Below are 26,675 nucleotides of genomic sequence, written 5' to 3'. Positions count from 1 at the left end.
TTTCTATTTTTTAGAATGAAAAACTAATCGAAACGGATACATAGTACAGTTTACAGCAGTTAATTCTACATAGAACATTCTTCTTTCTGCTTAATGGAGTGTTATTACCATAAACAAACAAATAAAACCTAGCATAACCTGGAAAAAAAACTTTTATTATAAAACGGTAATAACTAAATAAAAATAGATACTAATGAATTTTCACTTTAGGTTTTGATACATGGTGTATAATAAAACTCGAAACCTTTACAGCGCACAAACATTTGCCAAAAGACTGAATTGTCATCTAAAATAAACCAAAACATGTTCAAGTTTTGACTTCTAAATGATTTTCCAGAAAAGAGAAGGAAACCTCCAGGCACACGAATTTGCAAGTCTTGCTTTTTTAATTAAAAACAAATGAGCAATCAACCCAAAGCAGTTTTGTGGTTTCTTTTTTGTGTTACATAGCAAATCAATTCAAAAGGATCAAGTGTAAACCTACAATAATTTAGTACATTATTCTGACATTTCTTTAATGTGTGTGGGGGGGGGGGGGGCTTGACAGAAAAATCATTTTCACGTCAATTATTTATGCAATTATCCATATTCACAACTACATACATTCATGTCAAATTCAAAGCAATTGAAGCCGTGACAAAAAAGACATTCATAAAAAACAAAAAAACAAATAGAAAATGCTCCAAATTAAACTATCACTTTCTTTAAAAAGAGAGCACTTTTACAATGATACGAAGATTAAATTAAGATTGCTTCATTTTAAACATAGGCACATTGTTTGTTAATATCTGAGGCTTAATAGTGACAGGAAGATTTCCTGGCAGACGTTTCGAAACCCACCTGAACTGAGGCTGAGCAGCAGCATCACACATAGCCAGTGCTCCATGCTAGGACACATGTAAACAGAAACACTTCTATTATAACACCACCACCAACCACTCCAACAAAAGACCCTCCAGCCGGACCATAAATATACATTTCTTTGCGTTAGATGCTTCTCTTTTCATACAATAATAATTCTTTGGCATTAATAACCCTCTATTTCAATTCCTTTCTGACTAAAATAACATCAAACTGAAATAAAAATCATCACAGACCTGAATACCCCGGTCAAGAACACAACAAATCTTTAATGACTACTATGAGATTTCATAAAATAAAAAAAAGGGAGAAACATTTGGCCAAAAAAAAAAAAAAAGACAAAACAATTCTTTAGATAAACATTGGTTCGAACTCCGAACAGCCTTTACCTGACCTGCAAAGCAGCAACAAATCTCTCTATTTGCCAATTAAATGATTTACTCAAGATTCATCCAATAATGTCCCTGTAATGACAATAATAATAATAATATTATATATACTTTTTAAAAGCAACAAAGCTTCCATAACCGTATCCATGTCACCACAGTTAAAATACCGGTAAGTCTCAATCGTTATATATGAAGGAAACCACTCCGATGGATGAAGTTTATGATTATCTACGAACCAAACCGATCAAACAGTTCAGAACGTCTCCAACCTCGGTAATATTACAGGATTAATCTATAAAACACCAACCGATACGTCGCTAACAGTAATGGACAATATGGTTTAGTCCAGTGATGCATGCAGTGCAACATAAAGTGATATTTCATGGACGTACATAGTGCTCGACATTTCCTGGTGATATGCAGAATTATGAGTGAGTTTAGAATCTGGGACATGACGATGTAAGACACAAGCGCTGACATTTCACTTACTAGGACACGTTATATATCTTTGTTAACTGACCCACAATCACTTTGAGCTGCACTCTTAAGGCAAACGGTGCCTTCTGGACTCGCATGGCACGTCAAACTCAGTTTCTTGTTTTTTCTTTTTATTTACTCATAAACATCAGCTGACATTTGTCTAGAAGCATGTGGTTTTCGAGTGTAACTGCTAGCTGCTAGTATTGAACAAGCATCAGCTCGTCAGGCTTCACCGAGGGTGAAGAGAGAGAAGGCCCCAAGGTTTCGGACAGGTATTGATATAGTGCGAGTTGTTTATGTCGTCTCGGGCCACTTTGAAGGATGAGACCGCGTCGGCAGCTTTGTATTTTTAGGCAACGTGTCCAGAGAGAGTGTGCGAGGCAGGGAAAGGTGACCTGCTTTCACTTTGATCGATTGTCTTGCCCACGGTGGTTTTTTCCGAAAAAAGAAAACGAAGGAACAGAGAAAGAAACGTGCTTATGGGTGAGAAACAAATTTGGCACAGCCCACTAAACCCTCATTGTTAAAGCGGAGGTAAAATGGGCGAGGTGAAAAGAAAGGAAGAAAAGAAAACACCTTCGCCCTAAATTCAAGAGGAAACTTTTTCATCCGAGATGAGAAACAGTGATAATGAAGAGGTGCGAGATCACGGTGACCCCCACTTTCTGAGTAAACAACGAAGAGGTGGGTTTTTCCGGAAGACGATATGTGGCCCGCTCCTGCCGCAGCCGTGGAGCGCAGAAGGCCGTTTCCATGGGCCTCTGGCAAGCTTCCCTTCTCTCATCTCGATCTCTCTTTCATCCCTCTTTCAGGGGGACAGGTTGAGCAGCTTAGTGGATTTATTTGGGTAATTAATGGCCAGGCTGATGGCTGCGATGTTCTTCAGCGCCTGTGCAATAAAACAGGGGAGAGAATGACAAAGAAATGAGAAATGAGTGAATGAGTACAGGAGGAGAAAGAAGGGGGGGGGTCAATGGCAGAAAAAGTCAGAGAGAGAAAAACCATTAAGGAAAACATTGTGGGTAATTCGTCAAGCCGTTTCACACACCTGTGGCCCTCAGAGCTCAGCAAAAACACCCACACACAATCACACTTCAAATATGTCGCCGTTTGGCCCATTTAAAAACTTAAAAACCATGTTTTGTTAACAACATCAAACCACTCATTAGGCTTTCATGAATATTTCCAGCCTGTTTTTATTTGAGCTAAAACGGTGCTTGGGATAAGATAAATACAGAGCATTAATCCCGTCCTACACAACACAATGTGTTCCTTCAGCCGCCCCTGTGCCGGAGATGAGGCTGCGCCACACCAAACACCATAATGGGCTTAATGACTAAATGCAATAGAGTTGCCTACAGCCCACACACAAACACACTCTCACACACATGTACTGCTGGATAAGGATGATGGGTAAGCCTCGTGCGAGAATCGACACAGGTGTTTTTTTTATCAATATCCTTTCTGATGTTCAGCTGTTTAAGCATAATATTTGGTTAAGAGCCGTCACGGGATGAGGAGCGCAAATATTTATTTCACTAATGCTCTTATCGGTCTATGTGAACAAAGGTCAAATGCTCTTGCTCAACTTACGAGAGAGAAAAAAAAAGTTTTGAGAAATAGGCTATTTTCTCAAATTTTATTTATTAATCTGTTCTACGATGAATGTTACTGCAAGAGAAACAATATCAAACAACAAATGGGATTGCTACTGTATAGTAATAATAAAACACACTCATTAATTTTGCATCAGGCATTCATACTGCACAATGCATGTCTGTCATCAAGGATTGCTGATAAAACAAGCTTTACACACTATTAGACATCACAGGATCATTATTATTCAGCAGCATATGGTGGGACACTAGACAAACATTCACCTTTCCACTGTGCTGTGGTTTCCTGTCCTTCCAGCTCTGTGGCACGAGTTAATGCACTAGGCTCTGCAAAATCTTATTTTTAAGCAGCCAACCAAGACCACTGAAAACCCTGTGTGGTTCCTGTTATATACGTGCACTCATTTAAATATGGCTGCATCAGTTAAGTGTCATCTTCAACAACACTTACTAACTATATACTGTATTCCAAAGTCCACTTTCCTTTTTTCTGGATATATGCATTTTTTTTTTTTTTATGAAATTAACAAGTTAAATGGATAATCCATTTTTATTTGCAAGGTTTATTTACATAAACCTTAAATAATACAACCCTTTTACTTCTCTAATTTCAATGTTACAAATGCGGTGTTCGTGGCATACCTTCTCGGACACGTTCATGACTGTTAACTGCTAAAATAAATGAAAATGTCTATGAACACTACAGGAACTGTGGCAATCTTACCTGAGAAGTGCGCTCTACTAGCTGTTCATTGGTAGTGAGAGCAAGAAGATACTCCTGCAGGACGTCCTGCTCCTGATGGACAAATGAAAAGACACGGAACACAGCTTTAGTATTTAAATGCAATAACCACATTTAGCACCTTTAAAGTTCATCGATATATGTAAAACAAGCTGCATTTATTCTATAGCACCTGCCAGGAAATCAATTTGACGAGAGGCCAGTTCAATTCAAGGCCAGTTAGACTACAGAGTTATTCAACATATACTGGCTCACACTCGGCAGGGGCTGTTAATCTGGAGTTTGGAATAGCACCGTGCTGTCGATGACATAACTCTGAATCAAACCAGACAGCGTCTAAATCAGCCCTGCCTCTGCGATCTCATTTCCTGAGGTAGGAGTATTTGCACTGTTCCAGGTATTTCACATTGATCAAAGCCTAGAGTCTATAAATAAGTATTTCGGTGTTATGCAGAGGCTGTTATACGATCTCTGGGGAACCTTTGAGGGAATATGGTGGAATAACACATAAACATGTTATGTACATAATACAATACAATACTAAAGTACGTTGTTTAAAAAGAAGTACTGTGTTGTGTTAAACCTTGAAAAATCAGGGAATGTTCATAGTAAGGTAAACTTCTATAGTGACAATATGTACAGTATAAACCGCACACAACAAGGTTGACAAGGCTAATGCATCTTCATGCACAGACTGGCAAGAATTAGCCATACTCCGTTGAAATCGGTTCATGAACTCCAGATGGCACACTAGGCTAGTAAAGCGAATGCTAATGACAAATGGGAAACTGACCCAGTAGAGCACAAAAGATGTAACGGATGCTAAACATTTAAAAGGAAGTTTGTGCACAGATGTCACTGTTCACTGAGGTTTTTATTTTACTGTCCTTACTAATATTGTTTATATAGTTAGTTTGCATATTTTGACCGGTTCAAATGGTTTTCACAAAAATATTAAAGGCGCACAGCTGTTTTCAGCACTGACAACAAATTCAACATGTTAGAATGATTTCTGAAGGACCACGTGACACTGAAGACTGGAGTTATTGCTGGAAATTCAGTTTTGCCATCACAGGCAGCAATTGAATTTTAAATATAATAAAAATTTTAATGATATTTTACAAAATTGTATTATAATACTGTTATTTCATGCACAAACGTGTATTTACAATATGTGTGTGTCTGTGTAGCCAGAACCTACAACTTGCTTTCTCTATTCATTAAGAATGGATGGGAGAAAGTGACACGTTTAAGAAAAGTGTTTTTCTACTTAAAAACAAAACACTATGCCAATATCTCCTTAATCTTGTCAAATAACCTCCTTGCTGACAGCTCAGTTTGATGACTTTAGTGGGAGGAGTCATGAACGGAGGACCGGCGAAGCACACACCTCTTCTACACCAAAACGAACTGCATCTACACGTCTCAAAATGCTTCTTGACAGAAATGTCTGTAGACTGTGGAGAGGTTGCAGCTTTAGTCGTGTCAGAACACATTCGAAACCACTTCCTCTGTGAAGGAGGGGCTTTTATCGTCCCGCAGAAATGAGTGTACTACACTACAGCAGAGGAAGACAGAACGAGGCTGAACTTCTTATCTGTTGTTTTCTTCTTTCCGTCTCATTTCCGACTCAAACGGTGCAAAGACTGAGCAAAGACATGCTGAAACTCTCTGGCAAATGTAAGCCAGAACTAATCTCCCATTAGTTAAGTGTTCTGATCCCGTTTTCTAGTGTTGCCATACTGAAAATAAACAATGGCTCAGTCATGAGCATCTGGCTGCTGAGAGGTTTGCAATCTTTATGGTCAGTTCTGAGAAGTGCAGTGGCTGTGGGAGAGATAAGGCTCTTCATAATGAGGCCAAACGGTTTCGAGCATCTACTGGTGTAAGCACTCAACACTCACAAAACACTCATTTCATCCATTTGCCCGTCAGCCCTTGAGACTAATGCTCTCTTAAACATTTCCCATTCAAACACACACACAAACCACTTCATATTTGTGTCCAACTTGCCTGTTAAAGGATTACAGCTCAAGGATAAGAGTATTGTCATAAAACTTTCCTCCCATTCAAGGGCTCAAAGAAAGAGCCATTCACTCAGGCATGATAGCAGAGTAGAGGCTTTACATGGCATAGAGGTTTATATAAATACACCTCAGGTTGGCATTATGTGTTTGTTTCTCTGAACTCTGTGTGCTGCTAAACCATTTGCTTTAAGAAGATTGTGGCCTACTTTGAATTCAAGGAGGTGTGTTAGTGCCCCCTAGTGGACGATTATTCTCTATCACACAATTATAAAGTGTTCGGAAAATAAAGCAAATCTGTACATTCACAGAAATAGAATAGAACAGACAACAAAGACTAATATAGAAGACTCTGTCGATGTTCTTTCAAACATTGTTTGAGAGCACCATATCACCATGAATCATAAAGTGATGGATTTTGGACAGTTTTAGATTTCTGGACAGGCCCATGCATATGGATTATCTAGGGGATCCAGTTAAACTTAGTTTAAACTGAGGATCCTCCATTGGTAAACAGCACCAGCATTACAAACAGATGGACATGGATGCTAAAGCATGTAAACATGGTCCTTAGGGATAATGTTAGGCCTGTACAATTAAAGGTAGGTGCTTCTATTATTTTAGAATGGGAGTGTAGAATAAAAGCACACAAACTCTGGCGTTCAGAAACTACACACTCAACAGACAGCTGTGCAGGTGGGTATAAGATACACATCATATGGGTATGAGTGGAAGACTTACATTAAAGGGGGGGTGAAATGCTCGTTTTCACTCAATATCCTGTTAATCTTGAGTACCTATAGAGTAGTACTGCATCCTTCATAACTCCAAAAAGTCTTTAGTTTTATTATATTCATAAGATAAAGATCTATATAAGTCTATACCGATTTTTCCCGGAAAAACACGAGCACCTGGAGGCGTGACATGTGGGCGGAGCTAAAGAAACACGAGCGCCAGTAGGCTTTTGCGTTGAGAGCGTTTGAAAGCTGTGACATTACCGTGAGGACAAAACCAACCAATACAAACCATGGCTAACAGTCAGATTCAGCGTATATTTATGATCCAGAATCAGATCCAGAGGCTGAAATTTAACAAGAGCAGCATCAGCAAAGGCGTCTCTATGTGGTATGTATTGAAACTGTATATATTTGCTTAGCGGTTTTGGAAAATGACTAAGTTCCACTTTATGTTTTTTTTTTTTTTAAGCTGTACATGTGGAAAGTGCAGTTTGATGACAACATCGCATGTTGTTTACTTGATGTGCTTACGCGCCGATAGCTAAGTTAACAACACAGAGATATTTGAAGCAGTTTTACTCACCACCTGCAGTTCCAACACACGATTGTGACCCTTTTTCGTTGGGACTGCATTATCCTTAAGAAATAAACGATGTGCAAATCCAGCGTCAAACTGGGCCTTGTTTGTAAAACAAGCATCTTCGAAATGCAGGGAACAAACACAAACACTTGCACAACTCCGTTGATGCTCTGTAAAAATAAACTCCATCCACTGGTCCCTTAATGCTGTTTTTTCTTTGGTAATCTGTGCAGGGTTGTCTTGCCCTGGCAACCAAAAACACTCTTCTTTTGTGACATTTCGCGACGCTCTCGCTCTGATCAGTAATTGTCTGTGCTCAGCCTCTCAGTGCTCTGCTATACGGGAGCACGCTCTTTTCCGGCAGACGTGCCCTCAGGACCCATATAAGGAAATTCCGCTCCATCTAACGTCACACAGAGCCATACACAAAAAAAACTTTCTGAAACTTGTGACAAACCGCTTCAAACGTACAACTTAATTTTTGAAACTTTGTCCATGTTTAGCATGGGAATCCAACTCTTTAACAGTGTAAAAAACTTCACCCCCCCTTTAACGGCGTTCCCCTGATAGGGACTCGCACACACAGACCCTGAGTTGATTCAGACTGAATTAAGTCTGACTTCAAACAAGACAATAAAAACCTTAATGCCCTCCAGTCCAGTTTTCCCAAATAATATCACATTGCTATTTCCTTAGTTACGTGACAGCACTAAATAATTATTGTACATCAGCTGCATGCCTCCCAGAATTCTGAGCTCAATATAAATGTTCCCACTTAGAGATGCTGATGGATGATTCTGAGAACAAAATTATTCTGTTATGAATACAGGGCTGCCACAGGATGCTACCGTCGAGACAGAGCCGGTGCCAGGATAAATAACTTTATGCGGGCACATTTGCCAATTTATCTTAAGTAAATGCATCTAAAATGATTGGTAGTGTTTTATCATCACTGTCTGAAGGACAGAGCAATTCACATCCGTTACCCAGGCATATGCATAACCTTTAACGCATACTAAAATAAATGATCAAAAAAAGATTAAGCATGATGCTTTTTTTTGCTGATTTTTCTTCTATTTTAATATATTTTAAGACGTCATGTGGTGCAAAGCTGAATTTCCAGCAGTCATTACTCCAGTCTTCAGTGTCACATGATCCTTCAGAAATCATTCTAATGTGCTGATCTGCTGCACATTAAACATTTCTTCTTATTATCAATGTTGAAAACAGTTGTGCTGATGAATGTTCTTAAAAGAGATGCTTAAGAAAGGTGGAAGACGATGGTCACTCACCATAGCCTTGGCTTCGGCGACGAAAAAGAGCTCAGTGAGAGCGCGATGGAGAGGAAGGAGGACCGTGATGCTGGTGGGGTCCTGAATCAAACCACTCTCCATAGTAGTGAAGAGCTGCCACAGCGGCCGCAGAAGTGTGAGATCACAAGCCCTGTGTTAATACACAGAACAATCAAACCGTGAGGTCATTACACTCTAAATGATCATTATTTGACTCTTATTTGAACTACATGCTTGTTTCATTCGCGTGGTTAATGTTCCCCTTGAGTTAGCTAGCTGGCCATTTGCCCGGGCCTTATTCCTCAACCTCACTAGCTCATCTGATACCACAGGTCCAGGCCTCTATTTCTCCCAGACACGCTCTGTCTGCAGATGATGATGTAACTGTGTCCACACGCCATGGAAATCATGCAAATCCCCCTGACATGTGACCTTGTTGCCATGGGAACAATCAAGGCAGAAAGCCATAGTCAGATGCGTTATGCAAACGTGTGTAAATCTGAATGCCCACCAATACAAAACACACAAACGAATGAGCAGAAGTTAATATAAACCATTCAAGAAGTGGTTTAGGGGAAAACCGCCAGTGAGATGATGCACAATATTCATGTCCACTTGATTCAGGCTTCGCGAGGATTTCAACCCAACGCTGTTCAGAAACAAGAACAAAGTTGTAGGGCTGAAGGAAGATAAGCATGCTCGAGGCTTGTTAAACTGGGCCAAGTTGCACCTGCCGTCCGCAGACTGTAGAACTGAGCTGACAGAACCAGGCCCTGAAAGGAAGGTGCTGCCTCATCTCTTTAGAATAGTGGGGCGGCTTTAAAGCACTGGAGGATGAACCGACTAGCTTTTGTTCGGTGTAATGGATCCTTTCAAAGCTTTTAAATAGATCATAAAGGTAAGAAGGGACACACCATTGAGAGGGACACTGCAAGAGCCGCAGCAGCAGGTGAATAGCTTTCAGCCGCTGGCTTCCTGTTTGCCGACAGGCCACGCCCACCTGCCACTCCCAGATGTCAGCCAGCGGGAGGTGAGATAGAGCCTGCTTATCTGCGAGCATCTGCTTCAGGATCTCAAAACCTGTTTGGGTTCAAAACATGAAAGAGAATTCATTAGCCGACTTGCAAACTGAAATGAATATAAAAGCAAGAAGAATATAAATTCCTATGTGGGGCTGCTTTCTTTCTCTTGTTTACCTTCTTGAGCCTCATCTGTGAAAATGCAAATGAGTTGGCAGACCCCGTAAATGAGACTCTGCTTCCATGACTGAGAAACCCATGTGATATTCCATTACAGAATAACAACATCAGAAACAGAGCAGAAGGTGCACAAGTCTATTGATTCTTCGATGAGACGGGAGAGGAGTTCAAAGCTACTTGTGACCCGGAACTGACAGACATGATCAGTCATATGCTCAGAGGTTTACAGGTTTAAGGGCCTGTCCACAGTGTACTGCTTTTCCATTGCTTTTCTGGGGTTATTAAATGCTTGTGTGTGAACGGCCTAATGACAGCAACTGGGTTATGGATGAGAATTCTGTAATGGATAAACTTTACAGTAGAAATGCACAATATACCGTATTTTCAGGATTATAAAATCGCACTTTTTTCATAGTTTGGCTGGTCCTGCGACTTATAGTCAGGTGCGACTATTTCATAGTTTGGCTGGTCCTGCGACATAGTCAGGTGCGACTTATCAAAATTAACTTGACATGAACTGAGAGAAATGAACCAAGAGAAAACATTATCGTCTACAGCCGCAAGAGGGCGCTCTTGCAGCTGTAGACGGTAATGTTTTCTCTTGGTTCTTGGTTCTAAATAAAAGCGACTTATAGTCCAGTGCGACTTATGTTTTTTTCCTCATCATGACGTATTTTTCAACTGATGTGACTTATACTCAAGTGCGACTTATAGTCCGAAAAATACGGTATCAGAACCATAACAGTTATTCATTGTTAACTTATCACTGTCAGTCGATGTATAATTATTCATGCTTTTTTTGCATGTTTACATTTAGATCACATTTGCTGTCATCTAACACTTTATTATCGTTAACTAAATTCCTTGAAACTAAAATGTATATAATTAAACACTGAAATAACATAAAAACCTATCGATATTAAAACTGTAAATATTAAAATGACAAAACTTTCTTTAACAAATTTAAATGAAAACACAAAATACAAAATTCTATTTAACTGCAATGCATTTTATTTTATTTTTTACAGTAATTTTAGTATTTTATAGTTTTGAATACTAAAAATTATTTTTAATAATGTTAAGTTTTTAGTATTTTATACTGTACAATATAATGTTGAGATGTCTAAAATTTTTTTAAATATTTACACAAATACTGAGGGCATGCAATCATCATGGTTTTACAGTCAGTGTTAATGATTTTGTGGCTGGTCACTGCTAAGACCACCCTACTCCACTGATTGCCTTAATTTCAAATATGTAAGATATGATTGGAGTGTCCGCAGGGCTCAGCAGGAAGTTGAGTTTCTGTGCCTGTTAATGCCCCCACACGCTGAGAAACACAGCCGTGTACATCAACCCCCTCTGATTCCCAAACAGCTGTATAAATGAAGCTTCCCACTGAAAATCAGGTAGTGGGACGCCAATATTACATCCCTAAAAGACTGTAGGAATGAGTCTCTGTGATGGGCTCTAAATGAGATGGACATTTCTGTTTCATGGCTCATTAGAGGGCATGATTCTAGAGGACAGTAACCAGACAGGAAGATGATGACAGCACAGACTGAAGACTAACAGTGGCTAGAGGACATTAGTGATAGACATCAAAAGAGACATCAAGTGACAATAATTAAATGAGCACAGATTGCGTACCAGTCTGGAAGCGCCCTCGATGGCCTCCAGTCACAGTGAACTTATAGCCCCATTCGGTGTTGCTCATATCTGATATAAACCTGTAGTAGAGAGTGTCCCCTAGAGGAGAAAGAGAAAAAACAACCCTTACATTCTATACATTTATCATTGGAAACACAAGTGAAAATCTATGTACATGAGCAGATATAAAAATGTGTAGAAACATTTTCAAAGCTTTAGATTGACCTGGATTTCTGTAGAAAACTGGCCATGAAATTAGATCTGATCTGTCACAACAACAGACAAACAGATCCAGAGGCTTTCACACTGGGGTCTACAGACCCTTAATGGGGAGAGCCACAAAAGAAGTGGAATATTTGAGAGAAAAGAAAAAACTGTTTTACAAAATGAATTTCTGGCTTTCAAAGATGAAGTGTTTAAGAAAGTGTGTAAGAACATTTGAATCTACCTGAAAACGTTCCTCTTCAGATTTATAATAATGGGTAGGAAAACAATGAGCTTTAACATAGTCAATATTTTAAAGACAATATATTAATTATACAAAAAAAGTCAATTAATTAATTTTGGAAGTACTGGATTTAATAACTGCTCTTCATTTCCTGCAACTGTGGCTACAGGACCTGAAGATGCCTCTTGCCTTTTTATGTGACTTAGTTAAAAATGTGAAGAATTGAAATGACCAATTCAGATAAATGTAGATAAATTCTATAAGTCTAAACTAAGCAACCTTAAGTCTGTTATGATTTATTTATAAACAAATGACATTTAGACGTGCCACTTCCTCAAAATCTCACCGGGAATCTCAAAGTCGGTCCATTTCTGGTGAGAACCACTGAAAGTGTGCAGGTCCTGCAGGAAGTCACTACTGCTGGCCATGAGGAGCTCATCACATCCTTCCTCTGTGTGACAGCGAGAGTCGAACTTCACAGACAGGAAGATCGCTCCAGGGATGTGCACTTTATCCTGAGACAACACAAAATATGACATCAAGTGGACGAGGGAAACAACCGTGATCAAGCGATTTGGAGAAAAAGAAAATGGAATTCGTACCTCAAAGTTAGTGTTGTTGTCGTAGGGGTGCTTGGATTCTCGGACCTGCACGGCCATTCCCGGCTCCTCCATAAACTGACATGCTGTCAGCGACAGATTACCCAGCATGCTCTGGCTGCAGCCCCTCAGAACCTTCTGCAAGATCTGAGATCCAGCAAGACGAAGAATTATATGCATACCAACAATCTGATTTTATGTAATTTAATGGCTTATTGATTTATTTCTATACTCATAAATATTTACTATACATTACATAAAAAATGCAGTATTTATTGTATATATAAATAAATGCAAAGTACAGATTCATGGCCAGAATGAAAAACTCGTGACTTGTAAATTTCCTCATCTGGTTTGGCAAAAGCTCATTTTAGATCCTGATTACAAATCCACGCACTCCTACCACTTCTCACCTTCTCCCACAGTGGTCTCTCCTCCAGTTGCATGAGCATGTCCAGTATGTAGGCCATGTGAGAGGCTCCACTCAGCTCCAGGTCTTCCTCTCTGATGGGAGTGTCAGAGGGCCAGTCGGCCAGCAGTGTGGCCAACACGTGACGTGCGTACAGAATCGCGATGGCCTCGTTGACTTTGAAAAGGTACTGTCGCACTGCTTTGTTACTGCGAGCATCCAGCTCTTTATGCAACAGAGCGGAGCTTTTGGTGCGCCGCTGTTTGGCATAACTCAGCTGGAGGTCACTCTCGGTGTTGGTGATGAGTTTCTGCGTGACAACATTGGTTTCTTCTGTGACTCGGTCACACCGGGTGGGTTTAGACTGAGGGTCAAAAAAAAAGAAACAGATGAATTAACGTACTTCAGATCAAAAAAATGGAAGAGGTTTCATCTTAAACTTAGTCTTACCACACAGGGCACAATGATCATATCAGTGTCTACAGCCTTGGTGCTCCTTTCCTCAGAATGAGGTCTTTTAGATGGTTGCCACTTCTGTGCCAGTGTACGAATAGTCTCATCAGTTTTTATAGCGTCACCGTCAAACCTGAGATATGTGTTAGAAAAAAGATGATATAAGATAAAGTCTAAATTCATTTTATACATCTGAGATGTACGCCAGATTAATTTACAATTCTGCTTAGAAGTTTACACAGAATATGCAAGCTCTTCAGCACTTTGTAGACAATAAGAGGGATAACTTAAAATGAATGTTGCTATCTTAAGATTTTCCCAAAATACTAAATGTGTGATAATTATTAGAAGTATTATTTAACTAAACTGAATAATGACAATTTGCAATTAACATTTATGCATTAAGCACATGCTCTTATCCAAAGCAATTTACAAAAGGCGAACAATAATAATAAATCACAGAGCAATCAATATTAATTGTGTATTATATAATATTACTTTACTAAATAAAATTAGATTTTTTTTAAATAATAAACAGGTGCATTAGGCAACATATGATTTTATGAACCAAAGGATCAGTCTCATTTCAGTAATTTTGGAATATATGTAAAAATCTTATATGAGCTTCCTCAATGCAGTCCAAATCCCAAAAAAAACAAAAAAACAATTTTTTTATTTTTTAAATATAATTTGTGATTCTGCAAGGGGTATGTACACTGATTCAAATGCATTCTAAACCTTGTAATGTAATATGTAATGAGATAATTCAAAGTGTAACTCACCTCTTCTGCACCTCAAGGAAGAATGAATCTGTCCTCTTCATCTGGAGCTCATACATAGCTCTCAGGATGTGCAGTGGTGCATTAAGAGCATCATGGGTAATCTAAGAGCAAGACAAAGATCGCAGCTCTAACAACTATTCCTCTACACACTCGTCCCTACATTCCAGTAGTGTGAATTATCTGACCATTCTACAGTTCCTAACTGGTGAGGAGAAATTACAGCACTCAATCAATCTGACCATTCTACATTAAACTACTGGAACAGGGAACTGGACCACAATTGACAGAAAATGAGTGTCTGAAGCCTGACCTGGAAGCAGATCTTTGTCTCTTCATCCAGTCCTTCGAGTGGATCCGGTCTGTTTGGATCAGCATCATCAGCACAGCAGCTGGAGTGATCAGAGTCATGCTCTTTCTCTCTTTCCTTCTCTCCATCTGTCTCTGTGTCTGTATCCTCGGCCATGGAGTGGATCTCTCGCTTGGAGGAATAAAGCATGATCGAGAGGATCTCTAGGTCTCGCAAAAGCCACATCTTGCTGAAGCCTGTGCCCTTGCTGCACTTACGGACCAGGAGCTGCATCAGGCCAGAGCCATGGATGACCTCCTGGGCCTGATCCACCCCATGCTTCTACAAGAAATAGAGAAAAATCAATACACTCATGACTTCAAGTTAAGTATTTAATGGACCTAAAACATTCTGGAAACTAATGTCATAAATGAAGACATAAAAATGTCATTGTGTTAGATAATATCAAGACATGCCACAAAAAGTAGTAAAGAACCACAAAACCTTAAAAAAAAGCCTTTTTTGAAATTTAGATTTATTATCTGAAAGCTGAATAAATAAGCTTTCAATTGATGTATGGTTAATATTTGGCCCGAGATACAACTATTTGAAAATCTGGAATCTGAGGGTGAAAAAAAAAAAAAAAACCGGAGAAAATTGACATTGAACTTGTCCAAATTAATTCTTAGCAATGCATATTATTAATAACAAATCAAGTAGGAATTGTACAAAATACCTTCAGGGAACATGATCTATACTTTGATTTTTGGCATAAAAGAAAAAGATAATTTTTTACCCATACAATGTTTTGTTAGCTATTGCTAAAAATATACCCCAGCGACTTAAGACTGGTCTTGGGGTCCAGGGTAGAGGTCTTCACGGGTCCAAAAATTTGTGCCCGAACCCGACAGAGACCCGCAATGTACTACACCGAACCGACCCGGACCCGTCTAATATTTTCAAAAGCTGGACCCGGGCCCGTGTAGATCCGAGAAATGCCTACCCAGACCCGACCCAGGCCCGTATATTATTTGAAATCTGGACCCGAACCCGCCGGGAAGACACAGACCCAACTGGAGCCGACGTTCACATATTCCACCTTAAATTGCTATTACAAGTCAATAAACCTGTTGCGAAGAATACAGCTTTTTGTCTTACCTAATTTAAAGAGCCATAGTCTCTCTTCCTTGTACCTGACTGCCTGTGATGCATTACAATCCTCCGACAAGAAAGTTATTCATGTTTTTCATCTCGTTATTCCAAGTCCAAGCTGAATCCACTCATTATTTCAGCTTCAAATGTCCACTTGATGATACGGTGACGGATGACAAATGCTACTGTGCACATGTACATTCTGACTCGAGTTAATTCGCATAATAACTTAGACTGTTTCCCCTTTTGAACTATAATAATGATCGCTCGTGCAATGCCATGGCCGCTGACGTTATTTATTTACTATCATCTGATCTCTGTCTATGCTCTCTGCTCTGCATCCAGTCTGAATCTGAACCACTAAAACTTTATTAACGATTAAACGGTTCATTTATAATATTATAAAAATGGGAGAAAATGTAAAACGCGGTTTGGCGGTCGAAGTGTCCCTCACTGGTTGCCATAGAAACATGAAATGCGCTTGAGACTGCACATGCGTGCTAGCTGTATCAACCTAAAATGCTTTAACGCAATTTGAGCGTAATAGAAAACATTCATGTGACAGTTCACCTCAGATTGTGTTGCTGATTTTAAATATATTAAATATGAGTGTGTCAAGTCTGCAAGCATTAATACCGTGCGTGCACTTGTATATTAACTCTGAGTCTGCGAGCGAGAGAGAGAGAGAGAGAGAGAGAGAGAGAGAGAAAGAGAGAGATCACTTTTTTTGGGCTCACTCTTTTCTTTTCCTAATTTTACAAGTTGCAAGTTACAAAAAACACAAGCAGTCTTTGATCACGGCCGGGTGTTCTTCGAGTCCGAGGACTCCGAGTGGCGATCGCACGGGTATTACACACAATGTTAAACAGACCCGGGACCCGAGGTAATAGATTCGGACCCGACCCGGACCCGACTGATGATTTAAAATATAGACCCGAACCCGTACGGGTCCCGGGTCGGGTCCGGGGTCGACGGGTCTCGGGTGCACTGTGAAGACCTCTAGTCCAGGGTCACATATGTACACACAAATATGAATTAAACATGACAACGTGTATACATTTGTATTCATTCATTCATTATAATAATTATTATTAATTACTCGAGAATGTCAAATAACCCTTTATAAATCATTCTAATATGTTGATTTGGTGCTCAAGAACCATCTTATTATTATCAATGTTTTACAGTATTTATAACTGTGATGGTTTTCTTTTTTTTCAGGATTATTTAATGAGTAGAAAAGCTATCAATTTAATGCGACCTTCCTGAATAAAAGTATCAATGCCTTGAAAAAAAATGCATAAATACATATACACACACACACACACTTACATAACAATGAAATTACAATGCTGTGATCACTGTATTTGTTTCTGTGGCTTAAAACGGTTTTGTTGCACCAGGATGTGTGGGGAATACCTTGAGAGTGTTGAAGAGTCCTTTAAGAGCAAGAGAGAGCACCCAGGTGGCCTCCACAGCATCCTGGGCACTGCTCTCCACCTCAACCTGCAGCAGGTGACTCACAATGGAGGTGAAGTTCTTCAGGTAGCGCCTCAGGTGAGCGGAGGTCGAGGACACAGCTCGTCCCTCATGAGACTCCGCATCATTCCTGCTGCTGCTCTCATGTGCCTGGACTAACTGGTAGTCTTTCACTGAAAGGAAAAGTAGATGTTTAGAAAGTAGAGATGCATTAATGCACTTAATTTATTTATGTTTCCTCTAAGCAGCCATTAGCTGAGGCTATAAGGTCCCAACTGAATGTTAACATATCATCATCCTATTTACTGAAATGTTTTCATCAGTTTAATTTCTGAAGGTGGTAGCGAAGGGCTACCCATTACACCTCAATCCTACATATTTTTGATGGTTGACTGAAAGAACTAAAATTTAAAAAGCCAGTTTGATCACAACAAATACTTACAATATCATTTTTTGTTAGCATATGATTGTTTTACTGCTGAGAAATAAGCATAGTGATCATTAAATATTTGCTCTGTTATCATTAATGCTTTAGAAGCCAGTAGGTTTACTCAAGAGGTACCTTCATACAAGAACAGTCTGTTAAACCTGAACCAACAAGGAAGTACAGCTGACACACCCTTTGCAAATTAAGGTGTGTTTAAATGTCAGTGACAGTCTGTGACTTTAGACTTTGCAGCTCTGAACTGTCAGCAGTATTATTTTTACAGCAGAGAACATTTGAGAGGTGAGTGTGAGCAGTGTGACAGCTCTTCCCTCACCTGTTCTCCTCTTACGAGTCTTGACGTCCACCACAGCAGCTCGGTTCTTCTCTGTGAAGTGTTTGAGCAGAATCATGTTGTGTTTTTCATTGGCGTTGTCGATGAAGACAGCCTGAGTCCCCATACACAGCACCTGATATAAACAGACACATTTATCATGAAACAGCTCTTTCAAAATGTCCTAAGGGCTTTTGCATTTTCAAACGAGTATACAGACAGCATGTCATAACTTCATACAGGCCCATATTATGTGTGGTAGCACGCACATGTGACATTTTGGTTCATACCTCAGGAAATCCCACGAGCACCAGTAAAGTAAAGAGGTTGGTTCTCTTGAGTTGCTGTGGAAACTGCTGGATGCAGTGATCAGTGAAAGCTGCCACAACAGCACACCACTGAGAAGAAACGTTCAGATTTCGCAAGATGTCCGCCACGGAGCACGCCCAATCCAGACCGATGCGACTGTTGTAATGCAAACACAGGCGATGGACACAGGCTCAATGTTATGTGACAATAACTGGAAATGTGTTCATTAAAAATACAAAAACTTCCAACAAAGTTAAAGCTGTGAAGGTCAAGTTCAGCTAAATGTTTGACAAATAATTGTACAATTATCACTTTTGAAAAATGTAATGCAGGCTTGTTAAATTAAAGCATTAATTTATTTTTAGAGAGAGAGAGAACGTATACCAAACTTTTGAATGATCGTGTACATGACCTTGTACATCAATAATGATTATTTAAATGGCCTCTAATACACGTTATATTTCACCATATTTAACACATTCAATCAAAGTACCTGTCCAGACACACTGCTCCCAGACTGAAGAGCAACTGAGTGGTCTTCCAGCCAGGAACATCAAGTGCTGCTCCATCTCCGAGGGTAAGTAACTCAAATTTGTCTGTCAGTGCCTCTGCCACAGCTGCATCAGCCTCTGCAGGAGAGATCCTTAACAGAAGCTGTCCCAGAAGGCCTAGTGTTAGGTGGTATGTTTCATTCAGACAGCCAGCGTTCGAGATGACCACTCTGAACAGCAGTGGCAGGATGGGACTCAGGCTGGACAAAGATAGCGAGTTGCCCTATAGAAGATTAAATTTGTACATGTTCATATTCTGTGTTTCTTGGATGTGAATGTGAGACAAAAATTAGGTATCTGAAATGGCTTCACTTCAGGAACAACGTCCAAGTAATTTCTGAAACCAAAGCCTACAATGACAAATTAAACCGGAATCGTTGTTGTTACCTGTTTGGTTGCAGGCAACATGGCTGCCAACAGTCCCAGAATTCTCTCTCTGGAGCATTCAGCAAACACATGTTCCTGTATTGGCCCCCGGGCTGTCTTTTCCTCCTGGTCTTTATATGTCTCCATGTTCTCTGAGGTAGCAGATGTGACAGTGTCTCCACTTGACTCTGAAACTTTAAAACAAAACAAAAAAAGATATTAGGAGAAAAAATGTCTAAATATACATACATATTTCTTGGAGAGGTGAATAGAATTAAAAACACAAGATTGACTGATTATGAGAAAAAAATAAATGGTATGTTTGAGCTTTTAAGGCCAAGCACACTTATTTACACACTTATTTGCTTGGCAGGAAAGTACCCTATCCTACAGAAAAGCATTAAAAACTGCAAGATCTGATTATTTTTAGTCTCTTTTACAAGAAATCAAACATAACCCCAGGTATTTATTCAATACAGTGGCTAAATTAATGAAAAATAAAGCATCAACAGGTGTTGACATTTTCCAACAGCACGGCAGTAATGACTTTCTGAACTACTTTACTTCCAGGATCGATACTATTAGAGATAAAACTGTAACCATGCAGCCATCAGCTACAGTATCGCATCAGACAGTGCACTATAGACCCCCTGAGAAACAGTGCCACTCATGCTCTACTTTAGGACAGGAAGAATTGTATAAATTTGTTAAATCATCTAAATAACAACATGTATTTTAGACCCTTGACCATCTAAGATCCTAAAAGAGGTGCTTCTAGAAGGCATAGATCCACTTCTGACTATAATTAATTCACTATTGTCATTAGGATATGTCCCTTAAAACTTACAAACTGGCTGTTATTAACAAGCCTCTCATCAAAAAACCACAACTAGACCACAAAGAACTAGTTAATTACAGACCGATCTCGAATCTCCCTCTTCTGTCCAAGATACTAGAAAAGGTACCGTATTTTCCGGACTAGAAGTCACACTTTTTTTTCATAATTTAGCTGGTCCTGCGACTTATAGTCAGGTGTGACTTATTTATCAAAATAAATTTGACATGAACCAAGAGAAATGAACCAAGAGAAAACATTACTGTCTACAGCTGCGAGAGGGTGCTCTATGCTGCTCAGTGCTATTGTAGCCTACACTGAGCAGCACAGAGTGCCCTCTCGCGGCAGTAAAAGGTAATGTTTTCTCTTGGTTCTTGGTTGTAAATACGACTTATCGTCCAGTGTGACTTATGTCGCATGTATTTACAATATATGTTTTTTCCCTTGTCATGACGTATTTTTGGACTGATGCGAATCATATTTAGGTGCGGCTTATAGTCCGAAAAATATGGTAGTATCCATACAATTATATTCCTTCTTAGAGAAAAATGGTTTCTGTGAGGAATTCCAGTCAGGATTTAGACCATTGATAGCACTGAGACTGCTCTCCTTAGATTTACATCTGATCATGGTTGTATCTCTCTATTAGTGCTATTGGATATTAGTGCTGCATTCGACACTATAGACCACAACATTCTCTTGAACAGACTAGAAAACTTTGCTGGCATTAAAGGAAGTGCATTAGCATGGTTCAAGTCGTACTTATCTGACTGCCATCAATTCGTTGCAGAGAATGAAGTGGTATGATATCGATCAGTATGGAGTGCAGTATGGAGTACCTCAAGGCTCAGTACTAGGGAGGTTACTTTTCATGCTTTACATATTACCCTTAGGAGATATCATCAGGAAGCACAATGTTATCTTTCATTGTTATGCTGTTGACACTCAGCTCTATATATCTTCAGGGCCGGGAGAAACATACCAATTTGAAAAATTAATGGAATGCATAGCCAATATAAATACCTAGATGATGAGTACTTTCTTACTGCTAAATTCTGAAAGAACAGAGGTGTTAACTATAGGACCTAAAAACTCTGCATGTAATAATCTAGAAAACTGTCTAAGTGTTCTGCGGCTCTGTGTAGTAAATGCTGCTCCATTTGAAAGCAGGTCATAGACATTATACTAATTTGCTACTAATCACAGAACCAGCTTTACTGATGAGACATGCATGACAATCGCATGCGATTAATCATGCAGCCATACCAGCAATGTTTTGGTTCTGGCTCCGAACCAGCACTCAAACTACCTTTGTGGAAAAGGGGAATCAGAGACAACAAACCCCGGCAAAGGCTCACCTCTGACTACAGGTGACAGAGTGTCTTCACTAGACACAGAGGGTGTTTGACTTGCACTGGATGAGTCTGATGTATCCTGAGAGATGAGTTTCCTCCTCCTCTCATCTCCTTCTGTATCCAGACCCTGCTTTTCTGGTTTCTTGTAAAGAGAAAAAAAAACAAGACAGTTATGAGGACAAAAGTTAAACAGTAATGTTTGAGCATTTAAGGTCAATCACACTGTTGTTAGCAATATCCTGGCAATTTTTGTCACAGACTTGAAAAATTAAAAGACCAAAAGCTTCAGAAATGTAGTATATGCAGTGACTGACTTTGTCTTTAGGTAGCGGTGGGGAGCAGATAGCTGTAGTGCTGCTGGGAAGTGAGGAGGTGTCTGTGCTGCTGATGTCCTGAACAGAGCCAGCTGTCACAGGACCCAGTTCACTCTCTGTGGCCGATTCATTTGAAGAAAGCAGGGACAGCAGGGGAGAGGCTCGCAAACCTACAGGAAACAACAGCACATACAGCCACGTCAACCAAGACTTCCATTTCTAATTAACACACACACAACTTCATTTTTAATAGATCATGAACATTCAGATATATTGATTACCTTTCCCAGTCTGTCCCTTCAGCAGACACTCATTGATGATGTCAGAGCAGTGGGTCTGCAGAGCCCTGGCATAACCAAGGGTGACATCATCCAGAGGCTCTCCATCCTGCGTTCTCTCGCTGACCAGCTCAGATGTAAACAGGGCGAGTGCGGCAAAAAGAAGCCAAGAGTAGTTATGTATATAAGGCTGAATGAGTCTGTGACGGTCACTGATGCGGATGGTGACCATAGGGTACACTGTGATACGGTGGGTGGGCAGATGGCTGGAGAGAGAAGAGGGAAAAACAGTAATGATAATAATAATAATAATGAACAAATGTAATAATATATATTTTTTTATATCTTAATAACAACATGTTTGTCACTGAACTGCCAAGAAAAAAAATATATTGTAAAAAATAAAAATAAAAAATACATTAAAATGCTAAATAAATATTTAAAACAACAAAGGTATGCAAAAAAGATTTATTCTATTACCTGTCTGGGTATTTTTTGGCATTATAACAGCCAAAGCAGAGATCGAAGTCCTCACAAACATTACAGTTAATCCTGCTGCCCACGATAAGGCCCTGGCAGTGGTCACACGCATACTCCATGTTTACCATTTCATGGTCATCCTCATGGCCTTCTGGTTTAGCACCACCTGAACAACGAGAACGGAGTTCTTCAATACCCGCACTCCAACTTATCAAGTGTGTGAGAAATATACTGCTGCAATAAATTATTTGTGTAGTGTCTAACTTAATGTGAATGCAATAAATAAATGGAAATAATGTTTCATTAACATTTAGTTTTCCTTCATTACAGTGTAAGCCATTGCTGCAGACTGTGATGGGGTGACTCACTGAGGAAGCAGGTCTTGCACAGGTCCATATCTGTGCACTGCAAGCACCGGTAGCGATGCCATGGTGCGATCCGCTCGCAGCCGTCACATGAAATCTCCACATTCAGCAGGTCGCAGTAGCGTGCAATGAACATGTGCATCTGCAAAGGTCAAACGTCAGTGAAGAGCCCCAAAAATGCACAATATGTTTAGTTTCATATGAGGTTCTTTGTAAATAATAATATTTTTATGGCAGTTTGCAACTTAACTTGTCTAAATGTCAAATTAGTCTGTGCGTTTGCAGAGAGCAAAATACAGTTCAGTTAAATTAGACTAACTGAAAAAGACTAAGCAAACTAAACTCAATCCAAATATTTGTTCTTCTTGAATAAGGTGAGTGTCATATGATTAGGCTTTGATGGGTGCTGACATTTGCTTGTGTTTGCAGAGATTAAATGTTGAGTCATGAGTCATGACGTTAAAAGCTTTGCAGGAATACATTCAATAAACATTACATGCATAAATAATAATGCTATACCTCCACCCAAAGGTTAGTTTTTGTGTTCATTCAGCTTTCTTCTAATTTGTCTCCATTAGTGATAAAAATGTAATTAGTCTTTTGTGAGCTACGAGGTCTTATTGCACAGGAAAACATTTATTTGATTTGATATCTGTACCTTTCTCTTGTCCTCCACTGAGGCCTGGCTGACCTTGTCAAACCATTTCTCAAACATGCCATCCAAACACTCATCCATCCATTCACAGTTCCTCTCGTAGTCAACAATCTCATCCTCCTCCGTCCACTGACTACACCATCATATCACATGGAGAAAAGGAAAAATTAGAAGCCAAATAAAACACAGGACACATTGAAGCCTAGATTGTGAGATGAAGACTAAGTGAAAATTAACATTGGTGTGCTTTTGCTCCTTCATAAAAGCACATGCAAATCAGTAAATCATGTAACGTGACTTGCAAAATGGGACGTGATTGGTTTATCAAAGTTTGTAAGATTTATTAATGATTTTAAAAGCACGAAGGAGAACTTGCACTTGCTCAGGAGGCTTTCTGTGGACGTGCTCAAAGACGCAACAGAACACAAACATGGAAAGTCAACTTTTAGCTTAAGGTCCGCACCTAAATACACGTCGCTTGGTGATTATTCACATAATCCCTCGTAGGTTATGTAATATATGAACGACAACAATTGAGAAGGAAAATGTGTGTGTAACTGTAAATTGGATCTGTGGTATTGAGAATTGTGAAATGTCTCTAAATGTAGACATCATAGCAACCTTATTTACAAAAATCGTTATTAGTGGTCGACCGACATTGGGTTTTTTGACAGCGGATACCGATATCTTGGAAAGTACGGGGCGACAGCCGATATAAAACCGATATATATAAGAGCTGTATGGGCAAAAGCTCACTCCATTGATCTCAAGAGGCACACTAGTAAGTAGCCCACTTCATTTGTCTTTTTTTTAAAGAACATCCCATTTTAATAATAATGTGAACTCTAAATCAGTATTTCTCAACCAGAGGTTTGAGATATATATATATATATATATATATATATATATATATATATATATATATATATATATTTTTTTTTTTTTTATGGCTGAATGGCCACATAAAGGCTCAAGTCTCTACATCCCTAGTACAGCATGTGTTCTGATCCCGGTCTCATACCTGATGGCAATATCATGCACACTGATGTTTTCTTGGGACATGGTGAGCAGAAGATCAGGCAGTTTGATATCCAGAAACAGTGACAAATCTTCTGCTTCCCAGCTCATATCCAGCAAATGCAGCAGACATGTCTGCACGCATGACAGGGCGGGCAGCAGGACCCTAAGGACATAAAGACATAGCGGACATATAGAAAAAAATGGTTGTCAAAGGACTACTGCAGTGTTCTTGATTCATCAACAATGTAATGGCAATCCTTGTGTAGCATATTTATTATTAGCTACTTCCAAAAAACACAATGCTTTCAAAATTCTAATTCAATATTTAAAAACCCACTTCTCGTTCAGTGCATTGAAGCCCTGCAGGGCCTCTACTAGCATTAGAACAAGCCGATGATACGAGTGCCTGACCAGCTCCCTCATCTCCTGCCCACTGCCCATCAACTGAGAAAAGTAACTGAGAAAGACAGACAGATCAAGTTAAAATAATGATAATTAGTACCATTAGAAATGTCAATGGTTTTTTAAGTAACAAACTTGGTGAAATCTTTCTGACACGCCAAGAGTTCCTGGAGAAACAAAATGCAGGGTGCCTGGAAGAGGTGCGGTTTCCCCAGGGTGAGTAAACACTGCTGCACGAGCTCCAGCACCTCACACACACTCAGAGCCTGGGCCTTCTTCAGAGCCAGAGTTTGAACAACACTGAACACACAGAAAAGTCAGAAATAAACAAATAAACCTGGAAATATACTGAAGGTATATTTTTTTGTATATGTTTTTTTAGCGAAACGAAACATTATGAAACAAAATGAATAAAAACTTCCATAGTAAGGGAGGAATAACACTATGGAAGTATGGAAGGGGGCCAGCAATGGTTTGGTTAACAACATTCTTCAAACTATCTTTTCTTAAGTCAGCAGAAGACAAAAATTCATACAAGTCTGGAACAACATAATGTGGAACTATCCCTTTTAGTTTATGCATCAAAATCTGTTGAATCATTTACATAATGAGGTGAAAATACCTGCTCTCATTAATGACCATGTCTTTCATAAAGCTGAGGATGTGTTTGAGGATTGGGAAGCGATCTTTAACAGGTGGTGCCATGCGAGGCTCCTCCATAGATCGTAAGGAAAGGAGCCTCAGGCGTCCCCGACTGAAAGGTGCTTTACGTGGGAAGACTGACGGGGACAGAGGCTCTCCTGTTTGGGACTGAAGACTTTCTGAGGAGCCAGTGGCACCCTGAGAACTGATGCTGCTAGAAGGTCCAGCATCCACTGGTGCAGCGAATGTCTGGTCACGCTGACTGGCCCCTGGGGTCATCGCTGCTTCTGCTCCCTCAGGAGGCTGGGAAATGGAGGGCGCTGAGGGGCTGGCCTGGAAGTCTGCCTCTGAGGTGGAAACAGATCGAAGAAGAAGAGGAGCAGCACAGGCGCCATCTTCTGGTCTGGAAGGCTCTTGTTCTGGAAGTGTAAAGGTTCCTCCACTCGGGCTGAACCGGAAGAGGAACAAACTTCTACTGATGCAACTTTCAGCTGTTAAAAGTGAAAAAGAGACAGCAGTATTAGTTTAAGAAACTGAGCATCAAAGGCATATTTATAGCATCAATATTTACCAAGTGACTCCACTGTGACCTCATTCGGTCCATCTTCTTTTTCCTCTACTCCATTCATTTTACCCATAAGGTAGCGCTGTTTCATTTCCAACTACCAAAACAGATCAAAAGGGAGAAATAATATAATAATAATAATAACAATAATGTTATTTTAAAACCAAAAATCATAAGCCATACTAACCATCCATGTTCTGGTGCCATCGGCGAGGGTGTAGACCTGCAGAAGGTCCTCACTAAGACTGCTCTGGCCGTTTTTAGCAACTAATGCAGAGGGAAAAAGAGATAAAATATGATCAAAAGGACACTGGGACTGGGACTGACATGTAGGACCACCAAATAGTCCTGTTCCTACAAACAACAAAGAGATCAAAAACTGTCGGCAGCAAGGAAGTCTTTGATTGTTTAACATGACCCAGAGTTTTAGAATTTTGACATTATGAAACATTATAAAGTAAAATCAACAAGAAATGTAAGATTCTGTTTTCAAGTCATTGATCAAATTTGTGGCATTGACCAAATACTGCAAATACAGTTTATTTTCAGTTCTGTTTTTATTAGCATATATATATATATATATATACTCTCAAAATGTCTTT

General features: G+C 39.6%; 1 protein-coding gene across 2 annotated transcripts in view; it reads right to left on the bottom strand.

Moving 5' to 3' along the window:
- Nucleotides 1-365: 365 nt before the first annotated feature.
- Nucleotides 366-26,675, bottom strand: part of LOC113074816 (zinc finger ZZ-type and EF-hand domain-containing protein 1-like) — a 46,632-nt gene continuing 20,322 nt past the window's right edge. Inside the window, exons 27-54 of one of the 2 annotated variants that reach the window (XM_026247562.1) lie at nt 26,261-26,340; nt 26,080-26,170; nt 25,489-25,999; nt 25,002-25,166; nt 24,802-24,921; nt 24,466-24,627; nt 23,448-23,577; nt 22,793-22,931; nt 22,425-22,590; nt 21,948-22,210; nt 21,667-21,836; nt 21,356-21,494; nt 19,184-19,356; nt 18,739-19,019; nt 18,227-18,401; nt 17,940-18,072; nt 17,119-17,351; nt 14,572-14,889; nt 14,262-14,362; nt 13,477-13,612; nt 13,031-13,390; nt 12,621-12,764; nt 12,365-12,533; nt 11,571-11,669; nt 9,636-9,801; nt 8,722-8,872; nt 4,071-4,142; nt 366-2,619 (exon numbers count right to left, since the gene is read on the bottom strand). In XM_026247562.1, coding sequence (XP_026103347.1) covers nt 2,539-2,619; nt 4,071-4,142; nt 8,722-8,872; nt 9,636-9,801; nt 11,571-11,669; nt 12,365-12,533; nt 12,621-12,764; nt 13,031-13,390; nt 13,477-13,612; nt 14,262-14,362; nt 14,572-14,889; nt 17,119-17,351; nt 17,940-18,072; nt 18,227-18,401; nt 18,739-19,019; nt 19,184-19,356; nt 21,356-21,494; nt 21,667-21,836; nt 21,948-22,210; nt 22,425-22,590; nt 22,793-22,931; nt 23,448-23,577; nt 24,466-24,627; nt 24,802-24,921; nt 25,002-25,166; nt 25,489-25,999; nt 26,080-26,170; nt 26,261-26,340 — 4,928 coding nt within the window. In that variant the 3' untranslated portion in view covers nt 366-2,538. The remainder of the gene's footprint in view (nt 2,620-4,070; nt 4,143-8,721; nt 8,873-9,635; nt 9,802-11,570; nt 11,670-12,364; nt 12,534-12,620; nt 12,765-13,030; nt 13,391-13,476; nt 13,613-14,261; nt 14,363-14,571; nt 14,890-17,118; nt 17,352-17,939; nt 18,073-18,226; nt 18,402-18,738; nt 19,020-19,183; nt 19,357-21,355; nt 21,495-21,666; nt 21,837-21,947; nt 22,211-22,424; nt 22,591-22,792; nt 22,932-23,447; nt 23,578-24,465; nt 24,628-24,801; nt 24,922-25,001; nt 25,167-25,488; nt 26,000-26,079; nt 26,171-26,260; nt 26,341-26,675) is intronic. The other variant, XM_026247565.1, reaches the window with a different exon arrangement.

The sequence above is a fragment of the Carassius auratus genome, chromosome 5 (genome assembly GCF_003368295.1).
Source record: "Carassius auratus strain Wakin chromosome 5, ASM336829v1, whole genome shotgun sequence".
In the NCBI taxonomy this organism is placed as follows: domain Eukaryota; kingdom Metazoa; phylum Chordata; class Actinopteri; order Cypriniformes; family Cyprinidae; genus Carassius; species Carassius auratus.
The sequence above is the reverse complement of the archived record's forward strand: the minus strand, read 5'-3'. Positions and strand labels throughout refer to the sequence as shown.